Source organism: Equus caballus, chromosome 19 (genome assembly GCF_041296265.1).
Source record: "Equus caballus isolate H_3958 breed thoroughbred chromosome 19, TB-T2T, whole genome shotgun sequence".
Classification (NCBI taxonomy): domain Eukaryota; kingdom Metazoa; phylum Chordata; class Mammalia; order Perissodactyla; family Equidae; genus Equus; species Equus caballus.
Genome location: NC_091702.1, coordinates 42,101,666 through 42,124,069, shown reverse-complemented (window position 1 = coordinate 42,124,069; position 22,404 = coordinate 42,101,666). Strand labels below are relative to the sequence as shown.

Sequence of the window (22,404 nt, the reverse complement as noted above, 5' to 3'; positions counted from 1 at the left end):
TTTTGGATATTTTTGCCATTCTAACAGGCGTAAGGTAATATCTTAGTGTAGTTTTGATTTGCATTTCCCTGATGATTAGTGATGATGAGCATCTTTTCATGTGTCTATTGACCATCCGTATATCTTCTTTGGAGAAATGTCTCATCATGTCCCCTGTGCCCATTTTTTTTTTTTTATTGAGTTATTGATAGGTTACAATCTTGTGAAATTTCAATTGTACGTTAATGTTTGTCAGTCATGTTGTAGGTGCACCACTTCACCCTTTGTGCCCACCCCCCACCCCACCTTTCCCCTGGTATCCACTAAACTGTTCTTGGTCCATAGTTTTAAATTCCTCATATGAGTGGAGTCATACACAGATTATCTTTCTCTCGCTGCCCTGTGCCCATTTTTTTGTCTTACACCTAACAAGGAAATGGGCAGGGGATGGTAGTGGTATGGTATTACACTCTTTCATATTTTGAGAACCTTAGAAATAATTTCTCCTCTCTGACTTTGTTCACCAAAGTTATTATTATTTGTTTCTGAAAGGGTATACTTAAATTGGTTTTGATCCTTGTTTCCATCTAGCTTTTCCCTAAATTCTATCTTTGTTTCTTAATCAGATAAGTACATTGTATTTCATGTTTACTCCCCCACCTCCTTTTCCAGGTTGAGAGTAATATGTATTAATTGTGGAAAATTGGAAAAGAAAATGTATGAAGAGAAAAATAAAAATACTTATAAATCCTACTACCAAGGGAGAACCACTGTTAATATCTTGGTGTATATAATGCAATTTAATTTTTTTAAACAAAATAGGAATCATTTCTATATACTGTTTCATAATTTTCTTTTTTCACTAATTCACTCCAAAATCATCCTATGTCATTAAATATTTTTTATTTAATGATGACTTTTGTGGCCAGATAGAACTCTACCATATGAATATACTAGGAGTGGGCAAACTTTCTTTTCAAGGATTGAGTAGTAAATATCTTAGGCGATATGGTCTGTGTTTCAGCTACTTAACTGTGCTGTTGTAATGAGAAAGCCATAGACAACATGTAAATGAATGGGATGGCTGTGTTCCATTAAAACTTTTTTAGTAGACATGGAAATTTGAATTTCATGTAATTTTCATATGTCATGAATTTCATGGCTGCTTTTTATTTTCTTTCAACCATTTCAAAATGTAAAAACTGCTCATAGGCCATCCAGAAACAGATGGTGTGCTGGATATAGTTTGCTAGTCATAGGTTTCTGACCTTGAATATAGCATAGATTAACTTCACCCATGAATGGACTTTTAATTTCCATGTTTTTGACAATAAAGCATAACATTATAGTGATCATTCTAATGAATAATATTATTTCCTTAGGATAGATTAAGATAAGAGATTACTTAGTCATAGGGCTTAAGCATTTATTAAGGTTTTAAAAAAATGTTGCCAAATTTTAAGGGTTTTACAACATTTCCACTAATAATGTGTGAGAGTGAACATTCCTCCGTGTTTTGCTAACACTGGATATTAGTTTCCCCCACCCTACCCACAGTTCGGTAGATAGAGAATATGATCTCTATTGTTCAGTTTTGCATTTTTTTAATACAAATGAATTTGAACATTTTTTTCCATATTTTTTTGTCTACTAGTATTCCTTGTTTGTGTTCTTTGTCTCTTTTTCTTTTGGATTGTTCATCTTTTTCATACTGATTTGTAACATCTCTTGTGTATTAAGACTATTAACCCTTTGTCATGTATTTTTTTTACTAGTTTATCATTTATATTTTAGTATGGGTATTATGTGTTTTGATGTACAGACATTTTACGTTTTTATATAGTCATAGCTATTAATCTCCCTTCTTATATTTCAGGGTTTTTTTTTTTTTAATATTTGCAAAGATATACCAGCTCTGTTATCTAATTCCAGAATAATCTTTTAGTGAGCTTTGTCCTTTTGTCTTTGTGTTTTACTTAATTGGTTTTCCTCTTCAAAAAGAAGATTCCTTTAGAAGGATACTTGAGTGTTAAGGACTTTGTGACCTATTTTAGAGAGAATTAGAGATGCCTCTTCTTGCTAAATTTGCTAAATATTTGCTAAAAATAACATGGACATTTGGAAAATTCTCTCAGTATTGTGATTGAATTATTTAATTCCTTTTCATGTAACAACTTAACTAATAAAAATAAGGGTAACTTTTCTCTCATGAACAGGTGAAATCTCAATCCATTAATGACATTTTTGGGCTTTTGGAATGAATATAAAGAATCCCCCATATTGGCAAAGTCTGTTGACTCATTTTATTTTGGTATCTTGAGAAAAAAAATGAGCATTCTCCTACTTTGGGTTGTTCTTAATCATCTAATTGATTATAAAGTGTGATTGTTTTATTTTGAGAGCTTCGTATTTCCCCCTTCTAATCTTGTAATGTTTTATTTGCAGTTTGTTTTGTCAGTGAGTTTGGTTGAAAGGCACGTAGATATTTTATAAAAGTACCTAGGAAGATGATGAAGCTATTGAAAACTTGATTCTTTGAATTATTACCATTTAAATTTTGATCATTAGTATATAATCTAAACAACTAAAATTTGGGTCATTGTTAAAATTTTAAACCACTTGGAAATTTCTTTTAAATAAAATTTATTTTCATATTTGCAAATATTTCTGAAATAATTCTTTTAAGAAAAATGACTCAGTTTAATTTTAAAGAGATTTGGTATTTTGTGCTCTGGTGGAGTAACTTTTAAACATTAGCTAGGATCAGCATTTTAAGAAATTTCAGAATATTTATCTAAGAACTGATTTTAAACTATCAATCTTCTTTTCTCCTATTAGATGTTATCCTTCATGTATGCCCATTTGGCCTTCTTTCATCAAGGATATGATCTGTTTAGTGAACTTGGACCCTACATGAAGGATCTTGGTGCACAGGTAATGTTGTACTGTGTTTCTTGATTCTGTATTATACACTGATATCTGTATTTTTTTTATTGAGACATAATTGACATATACTGGTTTCAGGTGTGGAAAACAGTGATTCAATATATGTATATATTGGGAAATGATCACCACAGTAAGTCTAGTTAATATCCAGAACTCCACTTAGTTACATATTTTTTTCTTCTTGTAATGAGAACTTTTAAGATCTACTCTCTTAGCAACTTTCAAATATACAATGCAGTATTAATAACTATAGTCACCATGCTGTACATTACATCCCCAGGACTTAGTTATTTTTTAACTGAAAGTTTGTACCTTTTGACCCCTTTCACCCATTTTGACCACCCTCTACCCCCTGTCTCTGGCATGCTTCAGTCTGTTCTCTGTATCTATGAGTTTGATTTCTTTTTAGTTTCCACATATCGGTGAGATCCTACAGTGTTTGTCTTTTTCTGTCTCGTATATTTTCCTTAGCATAATACCTTCAAGATCCATCCATGTTATTGCAAGAGGCATGATTTCCTTCTTTTTTATGGCTATATAATATTCCATTGTGTATATATACCACGTTTTCTTTATCCATTCATCTGTTGATGGACAATTAGATTGTTTTCATGTTTTGGCTATGGTGAATAATGCTGCAGTGGACATGGGAATGCAGGTATCTTTTCAAGTTAGTGTCTTTGTTTCCTTCAGATAAATTCCCAGAAGTGGAATTGCCGGACCATATGATAGTTGTATTTTTAATTTTTTGAGGAACCTTCATACTGTTTTCCATAGTGGCTGCGCCAATTTATGTTCCCACCAACAATGCACAAGGGTTTCCTTTTCTCCACACCCTTGGCAACATTTGTTATCTCTATCTTTTTGATGATAGCCATTTTAACAGGTATGAGGCAATATCTCATTGTAGTTTTAGTTTACATTTTCTTGATGATTTATGACAATGAGCACCTTTTCATGTACCTGTGTATTGGCCATCTGTATGTCTTCTGTGGAAAAATGTCTTGTAAGATCCTCTGCCCATTTTTTAATCAGATTGTTTTTTCACTATGGAGTTGTTTGAGTTCTTTATGTATTTTGAATATTAACCCTTTATACATGATTTGCAAATATTTTCTGCCATTCAGTAGGTTACCTTTTTACTTTTGTGATGGTTTCCTTTGCTGTGCAGGAGCTTTTAGGTTTGATGTCATCTCACTTGTTTATTTTTGCTTTTGTTACCTTTGCTCTGAAATCTGTACTTTTAAATAAATTTAGCATATTGGGAAATTTAACATTTCATTTATTTAATGAAGAAGTTTGATGCTACAGCAGATTTGTATATGGGTTAAATATATGACCAAAAGTGCGATTAAATTAAAAAATATGTTATAGATAGTATGTGAATGTACTGAAAAGAAGAATTTAAAAACAAAGTGTCTGTTTTACAGTATACATAGCTGAATTTATTTTTTCATTTCTTACATTTGGATAATTGAGTTACTCTTCTAAGTGGTTTTTCATTTGATTTATAGCTCTTTTTTATTTTCAAAAAATCTGTATTTTGCTATTTTCAATAATAAAATTTTAGCAGCTTAAGATTATAGAACTCTTAGGAACTTCTTCATTTTATACACACACGCACAGGTGTGAATTATACATATATAAGAACATTATTTAGAAATTTCATTATTTTCAAATTAATTTTGATATCTGATCAGAGCTTTATATTAGATCTGTTCTGGAACATTCTTTTTTGTTGATTGGTGAGCTTTCTGGATTTAATAGTATCAATTTTTAGGTGATTTTCTTTCCCAAAATGGTTCGGCTTACATTTTGAAGAGAGGGGATTAAGAATGAAAAATAGAATTTAGGGAAATGGGGAAAAGGTAAGAGCTGAATGAGAATTGCGTTCATTGACCAACAGTAAGTATGGTGCTTGCAGGGGTGTGTGTGTGTATGGTGTGGGAGAGGGATAGCAGGGCTTAGGCCATGAATTTCAGAGATACTGTTCCCTGCCTCTGTAGAACTTAATCTCTAGAGAACTTAATCTCTTGGAAAAAACTGACAAGTCACCAGACTATGCAGACTGTGCTAAGTGCCCTGTCTGGATATATAAATTGAGATTATGTTTATTTGCATATGATAGAAAGCTGAAAATAGTAGTAGCTTCAATATAGAATTTTATTCCTCCTTTGTAAAATCAAAGGCCTGGTATGGTGGTTGCTTGATCTGCAGTGACCCGGGCTTATTATATTTTTGATTTTCTCTCATGGTTCAAAGTGGCTGATCAATCTTGAGACATCATACCCAAATTCCAGCTAATAGGAAGGAGGAAAGGGGCAAGAAAGTTGCATTCCCTCTGTTTAAGGCTATTTCCTGGAAATTGTATAAGCCACCTCTACGTACATCCCAATGTCACACTAGCTGCAAAGAAAGCTGGGAAATAAGAGTTAATGCCAGTAACCATGTGACCTACTAGAATTTGGGGGTTCTCTTGTTAAGAAAGAAGGAGAGAATGGATATTGGGGGACGGTTAGCTGTTTCTGCCACATAGTGGAGGATCAGAGTGTTACAGCAACACATAGATAGAACATCTAACCCAGACTTGGGAGGACGACAAGACCTTCCTAGGCTCTAGGCACTCCTCACATCCTATCAAACGTTAGATTCCACCCTCGTCTTACATTAGGTATAATTGATTAAAAAGAATGAGTTGGATTTTAATTGACTAGTTTAAATAATTGTGTATTTTAGATATTTATTAATTTTAGTTTTGCAGTTTTCCCCTCCCAGATCTCAAATAATTTTGCACGTCCTTGAAAAGCATCTAAGCCCCTGTGCCTGTAGTGTCTCATGGATAACATGGCCTGCTTGGAGGTGGTCAGTTAGGGTATTCTTTCAGTAATTCAGTTATGAGATAATAGCATCTGGAACCAGGGTCATAGCAGTAGGGATGGAGACAAATAGATCGACTTAAGGGGTATTTAAGATATAGCCAATTTGAGAGTGGAGGGACATGATGAGTTCAGGTTTAAGTGTGTTGATTTTTGAGAATAGGACATCTAGGTGGATGTGTCTGGAGCTCAAGAGAAAGATGTAGAGTAAAGGAGTCAACAGCATATAATTGCTATTTGCAGCCACTAGAGTGGGTGGGTGAGTTGACCAAAGGAGAGTTAATAGGAATCTCAAAATGCTGGAGCTATTTTAAAAAAATTTAAGTGACAGAACATCTTGCCTAAAGATTTTGATTTTATAAGTTACGGTCAAGGTCCACTAGTATAGAGTAAAAAGAGAATTTGGCTTGGGACAGGGCTCTAAGAATGACCAACTTTTAAGAGGTGGCTAGGTAAGAGGAACTCCATGAGAATATAGCTGAGAGAGGAGGTGGAAAACTGGAAGATTGTGGTAGCACAGGCCAAGGAAAGAGTGTCTCAAAAAGGAGGGAGTGGTTGTCAGAACAAATACCAGAAAGAAGGTCAATTAAACCTAGGACTGAGAAATACCTATTGGCTTTAGCATCAAGAAGGTTGTTACCTTTTTTAGAGTTGAGGGTCCAGGTGACAGAAGCTAAGTTACAGTGGGTAGATGAATATGAAACAAGCAAGTGGAGAACAGGGAAAAATTTTCAAGAAGTTGTGTTTTGAAGGAAATAGAGCAGGTGGTAGCTAGAGAGGAATATGGGTTGGAGGAAGGTTTTACTTAAGGTGGTATGATTTGCACAAATTTAAAAGCATATGGGAATGGGAAAAGTTGAAAAGCAGAAAGAGAAGTGATGACATCTGAGATGGTAGGAGTGGAAGGTACTCAGAACACAGGTAGAGGATTGGAGGCACTTGGCTAGTTACAGGAACCTGTTAAACTCATAACTGAGAAACTGGGGACACATCCTGCTGTGCTCCAAACTCTCTCTTCCTGATGCAGCCCCCTGGCCTCTAGGAGACAAGACTTCCAGTCTTCACACCTCTCCAACTCATACCTCCCCCAATCCTCCACCATGTTGAAAGATATTTTTTCTTTATGCTTCTGCCCTGAGAGAGAGAGCAGAATTTTCTCTCCTTCCGCTGCAATAGCAGTGGGGTGGGATACAGCAGAGGAATTTACTACCAGTTTGACAGGCAGAAAACCATTATTTGCATTGCAGTACTGGTGTGGAAGGTACATGCACGCAGGTTTATAAATATTAGTTTGAATCTTGGGTGTTGCCTTATACTGTACTTCCATCTGAATGAATGAATAATATTTATATGCCATTCAATTAAAGGCTGTAAAACCATAGTATAATGATTATTCCACTCATTCAATATGAGAAACTATTGAGGGCAAATATTTTTCTAGCGCAGCATATACCAGCATTACCCATTAAATCAATGTTACACGTCACCAAGGTATGTATGTGTTAGATCCTAAAGTGGAGTGGTGTAGTTGCCATCTAAATCACATATTTTATAATAGTGATACTGGTTCTGTTTCAGTGTGTTTTCTTTTTTCTTTTTAATTACTATTCAGTGATATTAAGATTCTGTGGCTAGAATTATACTTCTGTAGAAAAAACACATCATTTGTGCTAGTGAATAAGAAAATAGTTTTTTAAGATGGCTTTTTCAATTTAGTTTTGAAAGGATATCAATTCAAACGTGGACATTGAATACCTTATCGTCCTCCATATTCCTGTTGACATTTACATTTTTGTTTATTCCCTTTTCACACGTTTATCAGTTAGAGGTGATGGAAGTTCAAAGATGAAACGATGTACATCACAGTCTAGAAGAGTAGACCCACATAATGGAGTATTTTATGACCCAACTGTTTGTTGTTTCAGCAAAGAGGAATTGAAGAAGCCAGTGCATTTGTCATAATATTGGAAATCAGATACTTTTCTTTTGATGGAAAATCATCTTTTCTGATGGAAAAGAACAAGAAAGAAATGAGATTTTATGATTTCTTAAGTTTTTTGAGCTTTTAAAAAAGAACATTAAAAATTGGTGATTTTATTCCCTGGTCTTATAAATGATTATTCTCTTATTATTATTTTTAGCTTTCTCGTTTATCTGGTGAATTACTTTTTCTACGTTTTAGATTTGATTATAACATTAGGAAGCCAGCTTGAAGACATGAAGCATCCTGAGTGATTGGAAGTGTCTGTTGCGTTGAACTTGTGAGAGCTGGCCTGTGCTAGCTTAGCTGCTACTTTTTGCCATTTGGGGAAAAACATCACTAGTGTATTATTCTTTCTATCTTTGATTTTGACTACCAGAATTGCTGAGTGGGTCAGCAGGCAACTTAAGCTTGTCATTTTCCTTATTCAAGGAGTGAACATATTATCACTCTCTTTTTTATTATTATTTTTTTTTTTTGAGGAAGATTAGCCCTGAGCTAACTGCTGCCAATCCTCCTCTTTTTGCTGAGGAAGCCTGGCCCTGAGCTAACATCCGTGCCCATCTTCCTCTACTTTATACGTGGAACACCTACCACAGCATGGCTTGCCAAGCCGTGTCATGTCTGTACCTGTGATCCGAACTGGCGAACCCCAGGCCACCAAAGCAGAACGTGCGAACTTAACCACTGCGCCACTGGGCTGGCCCCAAGATGTTATCACTCTTGAGCCCTTGATAAGGCCTCTTGTCACATTTACTTGGCACCATGACTGTTCTTAGAAACATTTCCCCTAGAGGAGGTACAGACCTTCTAAAAGAAGATTTGATACCAGAGAAGAAAATAACTTCCTCTTTAAAGTTGTAGCCACAATGCATTTTTAGGTAAACTTAAATTGACTCGCTTATCAGGAATATGATTTAAAAAAAAATCATACCTTTTAAAAAAAATTTTTAAGTCTGTATAATTTCCTTTTTTTCCCTTTTATAGTTGGATCGACTGGTTGTGGATGCAGCAAAGGAGAAAAGAGAGATGGAGCAAAAACATTCAACCATTCAGCAAAAGGTACTGGAGGGGAAAAGTTAAGGGAGATTAATTCCCATTTTACACAAATTGTTTGATTATTGGTTTCAGCAAGATACCATTGTGTTGAAACAAATCCTTGAGTTGCTTTAGTAATTAAATTGTTTAGAATTGTTTAGATAAATTCCTCCTTTTTTTGTGAAAAGTAAAATATTTTTCAGATGTTCAGACATGTATTATTCTTTTACATCAAAATATTTGAAAGCCATGCTCTCAAACCAGCTGAAAAATATACCAATCTCTTAGAGGCTTAAGTAGTTTAAAAGTGGCCCTTAGTTGGAATGTAAAACACTATTCATAGTTTCAATTAAGATATCACCAATCCCTGTAAAGTGTGGGGGGGTGGGGGAAGGAGGGAGGGAGGGAGAAAGAGGTGAGGGGGTGGAGAGTGGGGGGGTGGAGCATCAATGTGTGTGTTTGGTGTTATGCACTTTCCAGTTGCAGTCACTCTAAGTCAGCACCTCTGTCTCCTGTGATGCTGAAATTTCACTTGCATTTCTTGTTAATTTGCCTAAGTCTAGCTAAACTCATATTTCAAAAATATGTTTTTAAAAATGAAAATTTAAATATGAAACCAGTCTTTATTTTTGCATGCTAAAAGCTTTGAAAATGGCATACTTGGAACTCAACCTAATAATATTTTGTCTTATATAGTTAGTGATATCTTTTGTGTAGTAATCTGAAAATAAGAGGAGAGAATTGGAGGTTGAATGTAATAATACAAGTAGGTTCGGATCCTGGGCACCAACATGTCACAACCAGAGGCACACAACTAGAACATACAACTACATACCAGGAGGCTTTGGGGAGAAGAAGGAAAAAAAAAAAAAGAAGATTGGCAACAGATGTTAGCGCAGCTGCCAATCTTTAAAAAAAACCGGTAAACTAGATCTGACATAGAAGATATCAGTGGAAAAAAGTGAAAGTAAGGAATAAAAGTACTAAAAGTAAGGAAAACTTTATTGGTGATGGGTTATTAATATTCAAAGAGAAACATTATTGAAAAAGGGTAAGATTTGCTATCAGACCATCTTTAAATTAGTTACTTCTAGTTATAGTCAGGTAAGACTAACTTCATGTTTTGTTTTGTTTAAAATTAGAATCACTGTTGGTTGGGTAACTTGTTTTAATGACATTACTGTGGAAAGTGTTAAAAATTGGGACCAATGATTTCTAATTAAAACGAGACATCATGATATTTGTAGAAATGTGACTATTGGTTTAAACTCAATTATTTAATGAATATTATGTGTCTTTTAATATCTTTCCTTCATGTATACTCAGCTCAATGTTGTACTGAACATCCAAAGTAGGTTATTAAATCTGATTAATTTATTTGATTTTAAATAATAGTCAATTACTGTTTTCCTTTAAAGAAAGTAATGCTATTCTTGCTCATTTTGAATACTTACCTTTTTTCTGCCCTTAAATGCTGACACAAGGCTGCATTACAGGTAACAAAAAAAAAAAAAAAGAAAGAAAGAAAGAAGGAAGGAAAAGATCCAGTCACTTAAAAATTGAGGGAAAATGTGTCTAGTATAGTTATTTAGACTTTTCAAGAATTGAAGTTGATCAATTGAAGAAACATTGGTGCTGTGCACATTCGTGTACATGCCTTTTGGATATGTGCACACATTCCTGATAGATTTATGCCCAGGAGTAAAACTGCTGTATCAGAGGGTATATAATATGTTTAGCAGTAGATGATGCTAAATTATTTTTCAAAATGTTATGCCGTTCCCACAGGGAGCACTGTGTGAGAATTCCCATTGCTCCTTGCTACTTCATTGTATTATGAGAGTTTTTGATTTTTGCCAAATTTGGTGGGTCGATAGTGACAGCTCATTGTGGTTTTAATTTATGCTTTAATCACTAATGAGCTCAATCCCCTTCCCCTTTGTCTGTTGGTCGTTTGGATAGCCTGTTTGTGAAATGTGTTAGTCTTTCTCCCATTTTTTCATTGGCTTGCCTGTTGACCAGATTCTTATACATTCTGGATATAAGTCCCTTTTGGGCGTTTATGTGTTTTTAATTTTCACATAGTTTTTTTTTTTTTTTATGACTTTTATGTTTGGTACCTTTTGTGGCTTGTTTAATAAATCCTTCCCAAACAAAGATCATGTACATTTCCTTTATAATCTTCTAAATGTTCACAGATTTGCCTTTTGTGTTTAGATCGTCAGTCCATTTGTAATTGGGTTTTTGTGTTTGCTGTGGGGTAGAGATCCAGTTTCCTTTTGTTCTCTCATTGGTAGCCCGCTGATCCAGATCAGTTATTGAAAAGTTTGTTCTTTCCCTGCTACTCTGTGTTACATCCTCTGTTATACATCACATTTCGCTATTTTTGAAGTCTGTTTCAGTCTCTCTATTCCATTTCATTGGTGTTTTTGTCTTAATTGTGCCAATATTGTGCAAATATTATTTTAGCTTTACAGTATATCTAGATATCTGACAAAGCAAAGCCTCCTTCCTACCTTCTCTTCTTCAAAAGTGAATTGCCTAAATTTTGCATTTCCGTATAAATTTCAGGAGCACCTTTTCAGGTTGCATAAAAATAGCTTTTGGGATTTCGATTGGGATGGCATTGGATCTATGAATCATTTGGGGAAGAACCGATGTCTTTATTTTAAAATGTTTTCTAATCCATGAGCTTGAAATATTTCTCCATTTATTTGTTTTTTAAAATATCCTTCAGAAAGTTTGATAATTTTCATGTACATCTTTTTTTAGATTTATTCCTAGACATTTGTGTTGCAAATGTTTTTGTAAATGTTATATTTTAAAATTTTCTTTTCTGTTTAATTTTGTTATATATTAGAGTAAAGTTTATTTTTCTGTATTGATTTTGTAACCAGTAATCTTGTTAAGCTCTTTGTAATACTAATTTATCACTGGATTCTTTTGGATGTTCTGTCTACAAAGTCGTATTGTCTGCAAATGATAGTTCGTTCCTTCCTTTCCAATCCTTTCCTTTTTATTATCTTGCTGGCTATGCTCTCCAACATAATCTTGAATTGACGTGGTAATAATGGTCCTTCTTGTCTTGCTTGCAATTTCAAAAGGAACGGTTTCTATTAGATTTCCTTTGTTGGCCAACTTTGGTCTTGCCTTGTATTCCCTGGGCCCCACACCAAAGCTTCAGGTTCTCCTGATGGGGCAAATGCCCTTAAAGATGAAAGCTGGCTGCCTTGCTCTGCTTACCTCTTTGGCTTCCAGTTTTCACTTAATCTTTTGCCTTTAAGTATTCCTTCCTAATTTGTCAGCTCATCAATGTATTTAAGTTCTAATATTATGTTTTTTATTCAACATTATTAGTTGCTTTCATTGTAAAATCATATAATCTGTTACATTTTAAGTACTATAAAATATTAATTGATATTAATAGTAATTAAATTGAAGACAGTTTATCTCAAGAAATATAGTTGAAAATTAGAAAAATACTTATAATTCATTGCATTCTCAAGGAAGTTTTATTTTATGTTTTAAATAGCATCAGGGTTATTAAAAAAACTGCCGATGTTACAAATGAAACCTTTAGAATGTTGCTAAGCTCAGTTATTGCTGACTTAATCCTATCTGTGTAATTAAATAAATTATAGCCTCAAATTTTAAATGAGAAAATTAAAAGGTTCCCTGATTTTTTAAATGTAGCAATTCATTTACAGATTCTATTTCACTTGATTATTTTAGATTATCATGTCTTTTTATGGTTAGATTTTGAGACATGTCAGGAGAGTTTTTGTTTTTAATTCTGAGTTTAGTCTGTTTCCTTTTCCCATCCTTCAGACTCTTAGAATTGGAAAGCCCTTAGGTGATTCTTACTCTGCCTCCTCTCTGGTGCAGGACCCCCACATTCTTGGCAGGTGGTCATCCAGCCTCTGCCAAAATCTTTCTCAGGACAGAAAGTTTACTACTCCCTAATAGGATAGCATTCTAAATTTGATCATTGGTCCAGAAGTAATTTTGAAAGTTCTGAGACTGATTTTTAGAGTTTTAAGTTTGGGGATAGCAGCAGTCTTGAAGTTTTGTTCAAATTACTTCAGAAGTTCATCAGGAAATATTTTAAATATAGGATTTCTGATTTCTAAACTTCGTGAATCCTTGGAAAGTTTAAATTGCATTCAAGTGAAAACTAGAATGATTTGAATGATAGAAGAAGACTATGAGTGACTCCATAGTCCTCATAAAAAAGTGAGTTCAGCATGCCCGCTTCAAACTGTGATTCTTTTCCTTTTCAAAGCTAAATTTTATTTTAGGAAAAAGATGCCTTTATCCTACTTCTGAACTCCCAAGTGGTGGAGTTATTACTCCTATCAGAATAAAAAACTATCATAATAGTAATATTCTTAGAAATTAGTAGTAGCTATAAATAATTCCAATTAAATATGTTTATATTCCCTTTTTTTGTTAGCATACACATTACCATGAAATATTTGGATAAAATGAAAACATTTTAAACATAACACTGTGTATAATATTTAGTTGTTCCCTTTGTCTATTTGTATACATATTATTTTGTGCTGTAATCACAGTGTATACACAATTTATACTCTGTTTTCTCTTTTAGAGTATATTCTATATAATCATCTGTATTTTTATATCATCATAATAATTGCATAATAGTCCACTGAATGGAAATACTTTAATATATTGAAGCATTCTTCTATTATTGAACATTTAGTTCTCCCTCTTTCTTATGAATATTGTTGATGTAACCATCTTAATACAAAGCTTTTCTACCATTTGAGCTGTTTCTCTAGGGTAAACTTATTGTCTAGGGAACTTAGTCAAGTCACATGAACTTTTTTATGTGTTATTTTGTCTAGGATTTCTCCAGTGATGATTCTAAGTTAGAATATAATGTAGATGCTGCAAATGGCATTGTTATGGAAGGATATCTGTTCAAACGAGCCAGCAATGCCTTCAAAACTTGGAACAGGTAATATATTTCAAATCCTAGTCTTGATCTTTCCATATTCACAATTTTCTGACTTTTCCTGTGATTTGGCAACTCTTTCCTTCATAATTCTCTAAATTCACAGTCCATAGTAACTTTCTTGAATCCAGTCCATTGAAGATAACATGTCCTTCTAGGAAAGGAGACCCTAAGAAGCAAGTGAAAAATGACAGCACTAATTCTAAATTCTAAAATTTAAGCAAAGTTTAAACCAAGAAGCAAGGAGAATCCTTATAATGCTTGGTCTATGGTGACTAGACTATTTACTTATTATAATAGGTAAATTTGAATGTGAGCTGTCTTCTGTATTTGTTATGAAATAGATCTGAGTACAAATTATATATTGAACATAACGGATGAATGGGACAAGTGAGCTTTTTTACCCCTTTGGGTTCCTCCCCTATATCATGTTTATGTACATTTTTACTTCGTGTTTGCTTATGAGTCTTTAAGCTAAGTGATCCTGATCTTTTTATCTTTGCAGTAACTTTAACCAGGAGTTTTAGGAAATGAGATTTTTATGTATGAAGTGTCTGTGGCAGTTGGTGCTCCTTTATTCTGAACTTGATGGTTACCAAAAACTTTGAATTTTTTGCTAAACTGATTTTTATAAAATATAATCCAGTAAATGTCTGTTAAATGAATGTATAAAATATTTTATTGTATTTTCCCATGTTTAAATATACTAAAGTCAAATAATTTCAGACATTAAGGCATAAAAAAAAGTTGGGTTGTCTCAGGATCTTCCTTCTGAAAAGCAGTGATTAATCTTTTATTCAAAGATGCCTCTCTTTTTGCAAAAAAATTAATTTTGTAATAATTGAGAGTAGTATTGGGTTCTGGTTAATTGATTTACTATTATATTATTGGTTGAATGTGTATATTTTATTTGCTACTTGAACAGGATATGAATTCACTTAATGATAGAGAAGATTTTTTCTTTTTTAAAAAAGTGGACATTAGCAAAATAAATAGAATTTTCTCGGTAAGTTTAATTTAGTATACATTTTTGTTAATTTAAATGGAAATGGTTATGTTTGAATATTCAATGTATCAAATGGGTTCCTAGTCTACCTACTTTGATCTTTTGGTGATAAGGCTATATAGAAAAAATATTCACTGATATTTTCAAATGTCATTGATTTATTGAGGCTTTCCGTAGCATTTGATATTGCCAAATGTTTAAATGGTACATGGTGTGTTTTATTTGAAATAATTTTACTTTTCCTGAGAATGAATATAAACTGGAAAGAATAATGATTATATTTGCTATTAAGTCTCTTTGAGTTATGTACATCTTTTAGAACAACAAGTGAATATAAAAGGACTAACTAACATGGTCTGGTTAGAAATAATGTTTGCAGCTATTGTAAAGTGAAAACGAAAAATTAAAATTCCATTTTCTAAGCTGTAAAAATTAAGACAATAATCTTTTAAGCCTTTCCTGGCAAATTTCTATAGCCAGAGTAGGAAATTAAAATAAAAAATAGTGTGATGGGGGCCGGCCCTGTGGCCGAGTGGTTAAGTTCACACACTCTGCTTCGGTGGCCCAGGGTTTCGCTGGTTCGGATCCTGGGCGCGGACATGGCACCACTTGTCAGGCCACGCTGAGGCTGCGTCCCACATGCTACAACTAGAAGGACCCACAACTAAAATATACAACTATGTACTGGGGGGATTTGAGGAGAAAAAGCAGAAAAAAATAATAAGATTGGCAACAGTTGTTAGCTCAGGTGCCAATCTTTAAAAAAAAATTAAAAATAAAATAGTGTGATGGTCAAATTTTTATAAGGAATAAAGATTTCTCAACCAATATGGTTCATGAGATAATGTTAGAATTGAATTTTAACCTTCAGATTTCAAACAATCTACTTAAAGTTTAACACAGTGAAGACACAATAAATCCATAGAAACTATGCCATTATGTTAAGAAGAAATGAAATGAACTTCCATGGACTACTCCCATAAGGAATAGTATCAGACTTCAAAATGAAGCACAGTAAGTGATAGTGGAAAACTACATTACATTTAGGGCAATAGAAGAAAATTAATTCTGATTTCAGCATGGACTTTTTCAGTTTTTATTATTTGCTTATGAATTCTATTACTTGACATAGATACTAAAATGTAACTAAAATCAAGTAGGGGATAACTATTACATTCTCAATTGTAGACAGGTTACCTACCATTTGCAAAGTGAAAAAGACGCTACCTTTGGAAATGGGCCGCTTTTTAAAGGAGATACCATCTGTGTGTAGTGGGATAACAGTTACTAACTAGAATCATAGATTGTAGTTCTGTTTTAAAACACCCTAATTTTTAGTAAAGAAATGGAGGTGCAGGGAGATGGTTGTTCATTCAAGGTCACATAGCTGGTTTATGACGAGATTGAGGCCCAAAACCTGACATTTTTTTGACTTGCTATGGAAATTCCAAACAATCTGTATTTTGATAAAACAAAATACAGCTTTATTTTAAAAAATAGTTTAAAAATTATTTTAAAAACCTACCTAGTTCATTTGCATTATTAGGAAAAAATTGTGGATAGCAAATTAATTTCATTTTCCTATGCCTTTAAAGAACATTGTGATGAGAACACTAGTAAAAAGTAGACTTACAGGAATATACCATGTAAACATTATCTAAAACTCTTCACAAACGAAAACAAAAGTCAAACCATTGTAATAAAAGTCATAAATATTTTCTAGGTTATGTCAGTAACTATAAAAAGGAGAAGAAAGTAATCTATTAAATGTTGCTTAGAATTTTCTTCTGCTTTTCAATTTTAAAAATTTGGGCTAGGGGCCAGCCCCGTGGCCGAGTGGTTAAGTTCACGTGCTCCGCTGTGGCGGCCCAGGGTTTCACTGGTTGGAATCTTGGGCATGGACATGGCACCACTCATCCATCAGGTCATGCTGAGGTGGCGTCCCACATGCCACAACTAGAAGGACCCACAACTAAAAATACACAACTATGTTCCAGGGGACTTTGGGGAGAAAAAGGAAAAACAAAATCTTAAAAAAAAAAAAAAATTGGACTGTATCAATTTCTTATATGAAGCTTATCAAAAATCTAGTCTCCAGAAAATACTTGCAAATAATTTCCCTTTATCTGTATATGACTTTAAAGTCTGACCTATTTCTCTAGTTCTCTATCCAGTTTGATTTAGTGAGTTCTACCAGCCTCTGAATATAAGACTGTATGTTTGTTATATTTGTGCCTTAAAAATCCAGGAATCCAGCTATTCAAACATAAAGATTTTTCTGCCCACTAACTATTTTGTTTTAGATTGTTTGTGGGTTAGTTTTAGGGAAGTTTTTTTTTTTGTAGTCACCATAAGATACCAATCATATGAAATGACTAATTTTCCATTATCTATAGTTTTATGGAATAGTAGTGTGTAATATTTTCAAAATCAACTTTTTGAAAAGACCTCCTTCCTGAGGGAAATGTGAATTTGACTAGGAATTCCCAATAGTTTTAAAACCTGACCCTGTGCTTCATAAAATCTAGGTATAACTTGAAAGCATCATTCTGTAATATGAAATTTAACTGAAGAGATCATATTTTGTGTGATGTGATTGAAGTAGCATAAAAAGTGAAACGTTTTGTATCTTATGTGAATTGTTGAGCTTGTTTCTGCTTGCTTTCAAATCTCTAAGTTTGTTGTGTCTATGAAGATTCTTACATGTCTATAATGTATATTTTTTGGAGACGTGAGATCTACCAAAGTAATCTTTCTGTGTCAGGCCATTTTCTCAGTGTGGCAGCTTCACGATAGGCTCAAAGCAGAGCTAGATAGATTACTATTAACCTGCATTTCTCTTCTGTTTTTCGTGATAAATTCATGAAAGATGAATGAAAAAGGAAAACAATTAAATATTAATATAATTTATTTAGTAATAAGCTGGTAAAACTGGTAAAGATGCTGAATAAGTATATGCTATGCTCAGTCTTTGTTGAACTAGAAAATATAGCTCAAAGCACAAAATGTATTATACAGTTTCTTAAAGCATTTTGTATGCTGCTAGTACAGATATAAATTTTTATTTTTATTTGCTTTTTGTTTTAAACTCAGAAGTGTATACATAGATTAACGATAAACTCTACTTATGTGTGGCCTTAGAGTCTCTGCTATCATTTAGTGACAAGTGGGTGAGCAGGTGGGAGGAAGGTTTATTTGGCTGATGATATCTTACAATCTTTGAAATTCTTAGTGATCCCACTTTCCTTGTGAAAAGTTTTCTTTTTCTCAGGTTTATATAGATATATCCATAGTGATTATATCCCTTAATTTTTTAGGAGCAGCTTATTAAGTTAAGGCGGTATCTATATTTCATAGCTGTGATGATAGAGTCAGAAAATAATAGTAGAAGTATGCCCAAGTGTGCTAAGTCCTACCAGAACTTTCTGTACTATAACACTTGAAGAAAATGTTTGAATATGCTGAAATATTAGTGATGCAGATTCCTAGCAGTTGGAATTAATTGTACAAATGCATATATGTATAAAATGTGAACAAAATGCAAGATATTTTTGACTATTTTATTAGGTTATGAGCTTAAGCTTATTCCTTTAATTCTTGCTTTATTTTCGTATCATGCTAGTCCTTTGCTTATTTTGCACATTTGCGTTTTCATTCTTTTACCACCTTTCCCTTATGTTTTAATCCTGCCCCATTTTTTCACATGACAGGAAAAAGCCCGATCATATCAGGTACCAAATGGCTTCCTTCCCCTCACCCTTACCTTACTCCACTTTCCTCTTTGGCACGAGAAAGCTCATAATTAACCTGCATTTCTGTTGGATTACTTGCAATGGATATAAAATCTCTTATGTTTTAAATTGGGAAGAAAACAGAAACATATTTGAGAAATGGAGTTATAGCTTTTCATTGCCCATCTCCTCAATTTGTTTTAATCTGGAAAAGAACGTTTGATGTGTTTATAGCTACCAGAAGAAGATATAGATTGAGTAATTTGAATACCTTTATATCTTTTTTTTTTTAAGGGTCATAAGCTAGTAAAGTTTCTTGAAAAATTTTAAACAGTAACTAGGAAATAATCCCTTTGAGAATAACCATATTACTTATGTTGTAAGGAAACATTGTCAGTTCCTAGATTTTTTTTGTTTGTTTACTATGTTGGTCTTTTTCCCTGTGAAAAAGTAAATTCAAATTGAGATAAAGGAGCATACATGTTCAAGCTTTTAGTTTTGTTAAATGTTTACCTATTTGGCACCTATATGAATGTGTGCACAAATCCATCATCTGTACAGTTTTATTGATAAAACTTCTACATATTTAGAAGTTTGACTTTTACCCATATTCTTGATACCAAGTACAGTTCTGGGACTGGTGGTCAAATGTGGTAAAAGATACCTGATTTATTTTTTATATATTTTTTCCCTCCCTCCCCCAAATTTTGCCATCTGGAAACTCTTGTTAGACTTTTAAAATTAATAATATTTGTTTATGAATTTAATATTTTGGTCTAAAATATTATTTTATTGAGTTATTTCAATGTGAGATAGATATACTGTGGTGTGGAGTGGGTGTTTTATTTTTCTTAATGAACCAAGAAATTTCCTTTTTAAAAAACTGTCTTGTTTTTTGGCTTCGTGGTCAGTTTCTGAATCTTGTAGAATATAGTGTAGTTGTCAGCACAATGCTTTCCAAAGTTTGTCTTTTTTGCTATTTAATTGTCCTTTTAAGTAACTTCAAATTGTACATGGCATGAGCTTAAATTCTTAAGTACTTTTTCTGTTTTCCATGGTCTATGAACTATCTCATTTTTTCTTTTATTAGAAATGTTGCTGATAATCACTAGGGTTATCTACAGAAGCAATTAAAAATTATAATCCTTTTTACTTAGCTATTAAAGTCTTGATCAATGTAAATGAGTATAGTTTGTTTTTTTTTTAATGGCAGAGGAGGGGAAATAATGTCATAAGACATACAGATCTTAGTAATTGAAATTGAAAATTTTTTTCTACCTAGCATGCATCATGATTTTTTTCCTTAGGAGGCATTGTCAAATTAAGATGAATTTATAGTATCTTTCCTGAGTGTTCAAAAACTGCTGATGTGAGAAAGTCAGCCAAAAGCTGTTCGATGGCAGGGAAAGTAGCTTTCAAAAATGTATATGATCTGTAAAGTTAATAATCAGAGGAAGTGGTCTCTGACAAAAGACATAAGTTTTTATCTAGTATTTTATTATTATTTTTAGAGGCTATTAGCCTAAGATGCTGCAGGTCAAAAGAAATTTATTTTTTGAAAACCTCAGAAGCATGAAAAGTTCACATGGTTTTATGGGTGTTTCTCATTTGTGCGATAAAACTCTTCGTAGTTTTTCATCAAATTATATGAAATGATTACTATAAAACATAAGGATTTTTATTAATATAGTTCACCTTACTTAAAGTGATTTTTTAAAAAAAACCACTTTGTAATCAATACCAGAGATTGTTTCCATTGCGTGTCATCCCATGTGGCAGGGCTGCACCATTTTGTGTGTTTGTAGGCATTTCCTTTAACACTTCTAACCAACTATGTGTCCCAAAGCAAAGAAACCCGGAAGTTCTTCCTTTTCTAGCCCGCCTCTTGATGATTTGCGTTTAGAGGCAACTCACTTGGTTTTATCTAGATGCTTATTTAACAAATCTCTATTTTAATGGTAAAGATGATACTTTTTTAAGTAGCAAGAAAACCTAACAATCTGTCTAGCTTAAAAATAGGAAAGCATGTAATTATTTTCTCAGCTTTGGAGAATTAACTTAACTGTTTAAAATAGAAATTCTAAATATGTCTAAATACAATTTCTAGTGCTTTGTATTAGTATCAGTGAAAAGGTAGAATCTCTATCTGCTAATAGATTAATAACTAATGTTTACAATAGGAATCATCTCATGAAACTAATTTTAAAATAATGACTCAAATATTGTTTTACCTTTCATGCTTGATGAGAATTTTTGCTTCCTTTTATGAATGGCTTTTGGCTGTAAATTTTTTTTGTAAGTCTTTAGGTCCTTTTACTGTTTTAATAAATTAGAATTAGTAAATATGTCATACCTAGTGTAGCTTTTTCTTCCAAAGAAGATTGCAGTAAATTGTTTGCATGATAATTTACAATAAAGAGCAGAAAAATATAAATAGTTGGGTGAAGCATTTTTAGTTAACTTTGATTATTCTGCTTTGAAGTAGTTTATATGAAAGTAAGGCAAAGTAAATTGGCGATTATCTCCTGTTTGATATCAGTTCTAAAATGATGATTTAATTTCACGTTTTGCTTAACAAATCAAATGCTTGCTGAATTAGCTACAGAAAGGTTAAAAACAAAGCACCATTTATTTCAATGTCTTACTGTATGCAGATGGATAGTCTTATTTACAGTATAAATTTATTCGTACTTTATAATAAAAGCAATTGTTTGAGGGGAAGGATTTTAATTATTTTTGAGGAACTTCAGAAAACTAAGTTTTTACTTTAAAACAGTTATTTGGTGATAGCATAAAGGATAACAGCTTTTGTTAGCATTTAAATTTCTGACATAAAATGAATCACAATATAGTAATTTTATTTTCCTAATCTGTGGTTTTAAAATTGTTGTTTACTTTCAGTAGTTATCTCATTGACATCAGTGTATATAAAGCAAAAGAAAACAATACACTTCTCAAAACATAATTACCATAAACTGACTTTCTAGTGCTTTCCCAAATATTTCATTTCTAACAACAACTGAAATAAATTATGTTTGTGAAAACTTAATCTATTTTGTATTTATTTAGACGCTGGTTTTCAATACAGAACAATCAGTTGGTTTACCAGAAAAAGTTCAAGGTAGGTGTCTTATTAGGTAATGAAGTGAAAGCCCAGTGAGTGCCCAGTTTCAGTTCTTTATCTCCTTGTCTTGATAAAGCGTTGAAGTTCATAAATGCTCGTGTGCAAAGTTATTATTTGCATATTAGTTTTATCTTTGGACGTGTTAAAGAAGACTCAAAAGTGGAAAGCATCAGCATGCCATCCTTAAAAGCAGAGTGATTATGAGTCCTGAATTCATAATTCACAGCTTTGAAATAGACTTTTCTGTGTCCCAGAATTATTATTTTTATTTCTTCATATATTTCTTTGTTCAGCTGTGTGACAGGAATAACACTACCACTCCGTAGTACTATTTTGAGGCTGAAGGAAAAGATGTCTTTTAAGAAATATCACCTTAGGGCCAAAGGTGATAATATAGAAAGGTTAAAAATGCCGTTAAATTTAGTAAGCTTGAGGTAATTTAGATAGCAACCTCTAAATTTGTTAATATTGTTTTTATGTATTTGTTTTTCTGAACTAAGGGTGAGGAATTTTTATTTGTTTAAAAGTCATACTGAGATTACGTGTGACTTGAGAATATTAAAAATAGAAACAAAGAACCACTAGTTAATTGATGACTTGATTTTTACCTAGTTAGCCTTTGTAAATGATATATTCAACTGTAAATTAATTAAGCTCTTTTATATAAGCTATTTCATTTAATCCTTATACAGCAGTTTTATGAGGCAGGTAAAATTATTAACAGGACAGAATTACTTTTATTAGT

The 22,404-nt window shown here is 32.8% G+C and overlaps 1 protein-coding gene across 6 annotated transcripts in view; it reads left to right on the top strand.

Annotated features, from left to right (window-relative positions):
• ACAP2 (ArfGAP with coiled-coil, ankyrin repeat and PH domains 2) overlaps window positions 1-22,404 on the top strand; it is a 143,896-nt gene that overhangs the window by 95,027 nt on the left and 26,465 nt on the right. For 3 of the 6 annotated variants that reach the window (XM_070243486.1, XM_005602103.4, XM_070243483.1), the window contains exons 8-12: window positions 2,818-2,913; window positions 8,770-8,844; window positions 13,689-13,801; window positions 18,515-18,535; window positions 21,605-21,656. In XM_070243486.1, coding sequence (XP_070099587.1) covers window positions 2,818-2,913; window positions 8,770-8,844; window positions 13,689-13,801; window positions 18,515-18,535; window positions 21,605-21,656 — 357 coding nt within the window. The remainder of the gene's footprint in view (window positions 1-2,817; window positions 2,914-8,769; window positions 8,845-13,688; window positions 13,802-18,514; window positions 18,536-21,604; window positions 21,657-22,404) is intronic. The other 3 variants (XM_070243487.1, XM_023623537.2, XM_070243484.1) reach the window with 1 other exon arrangement.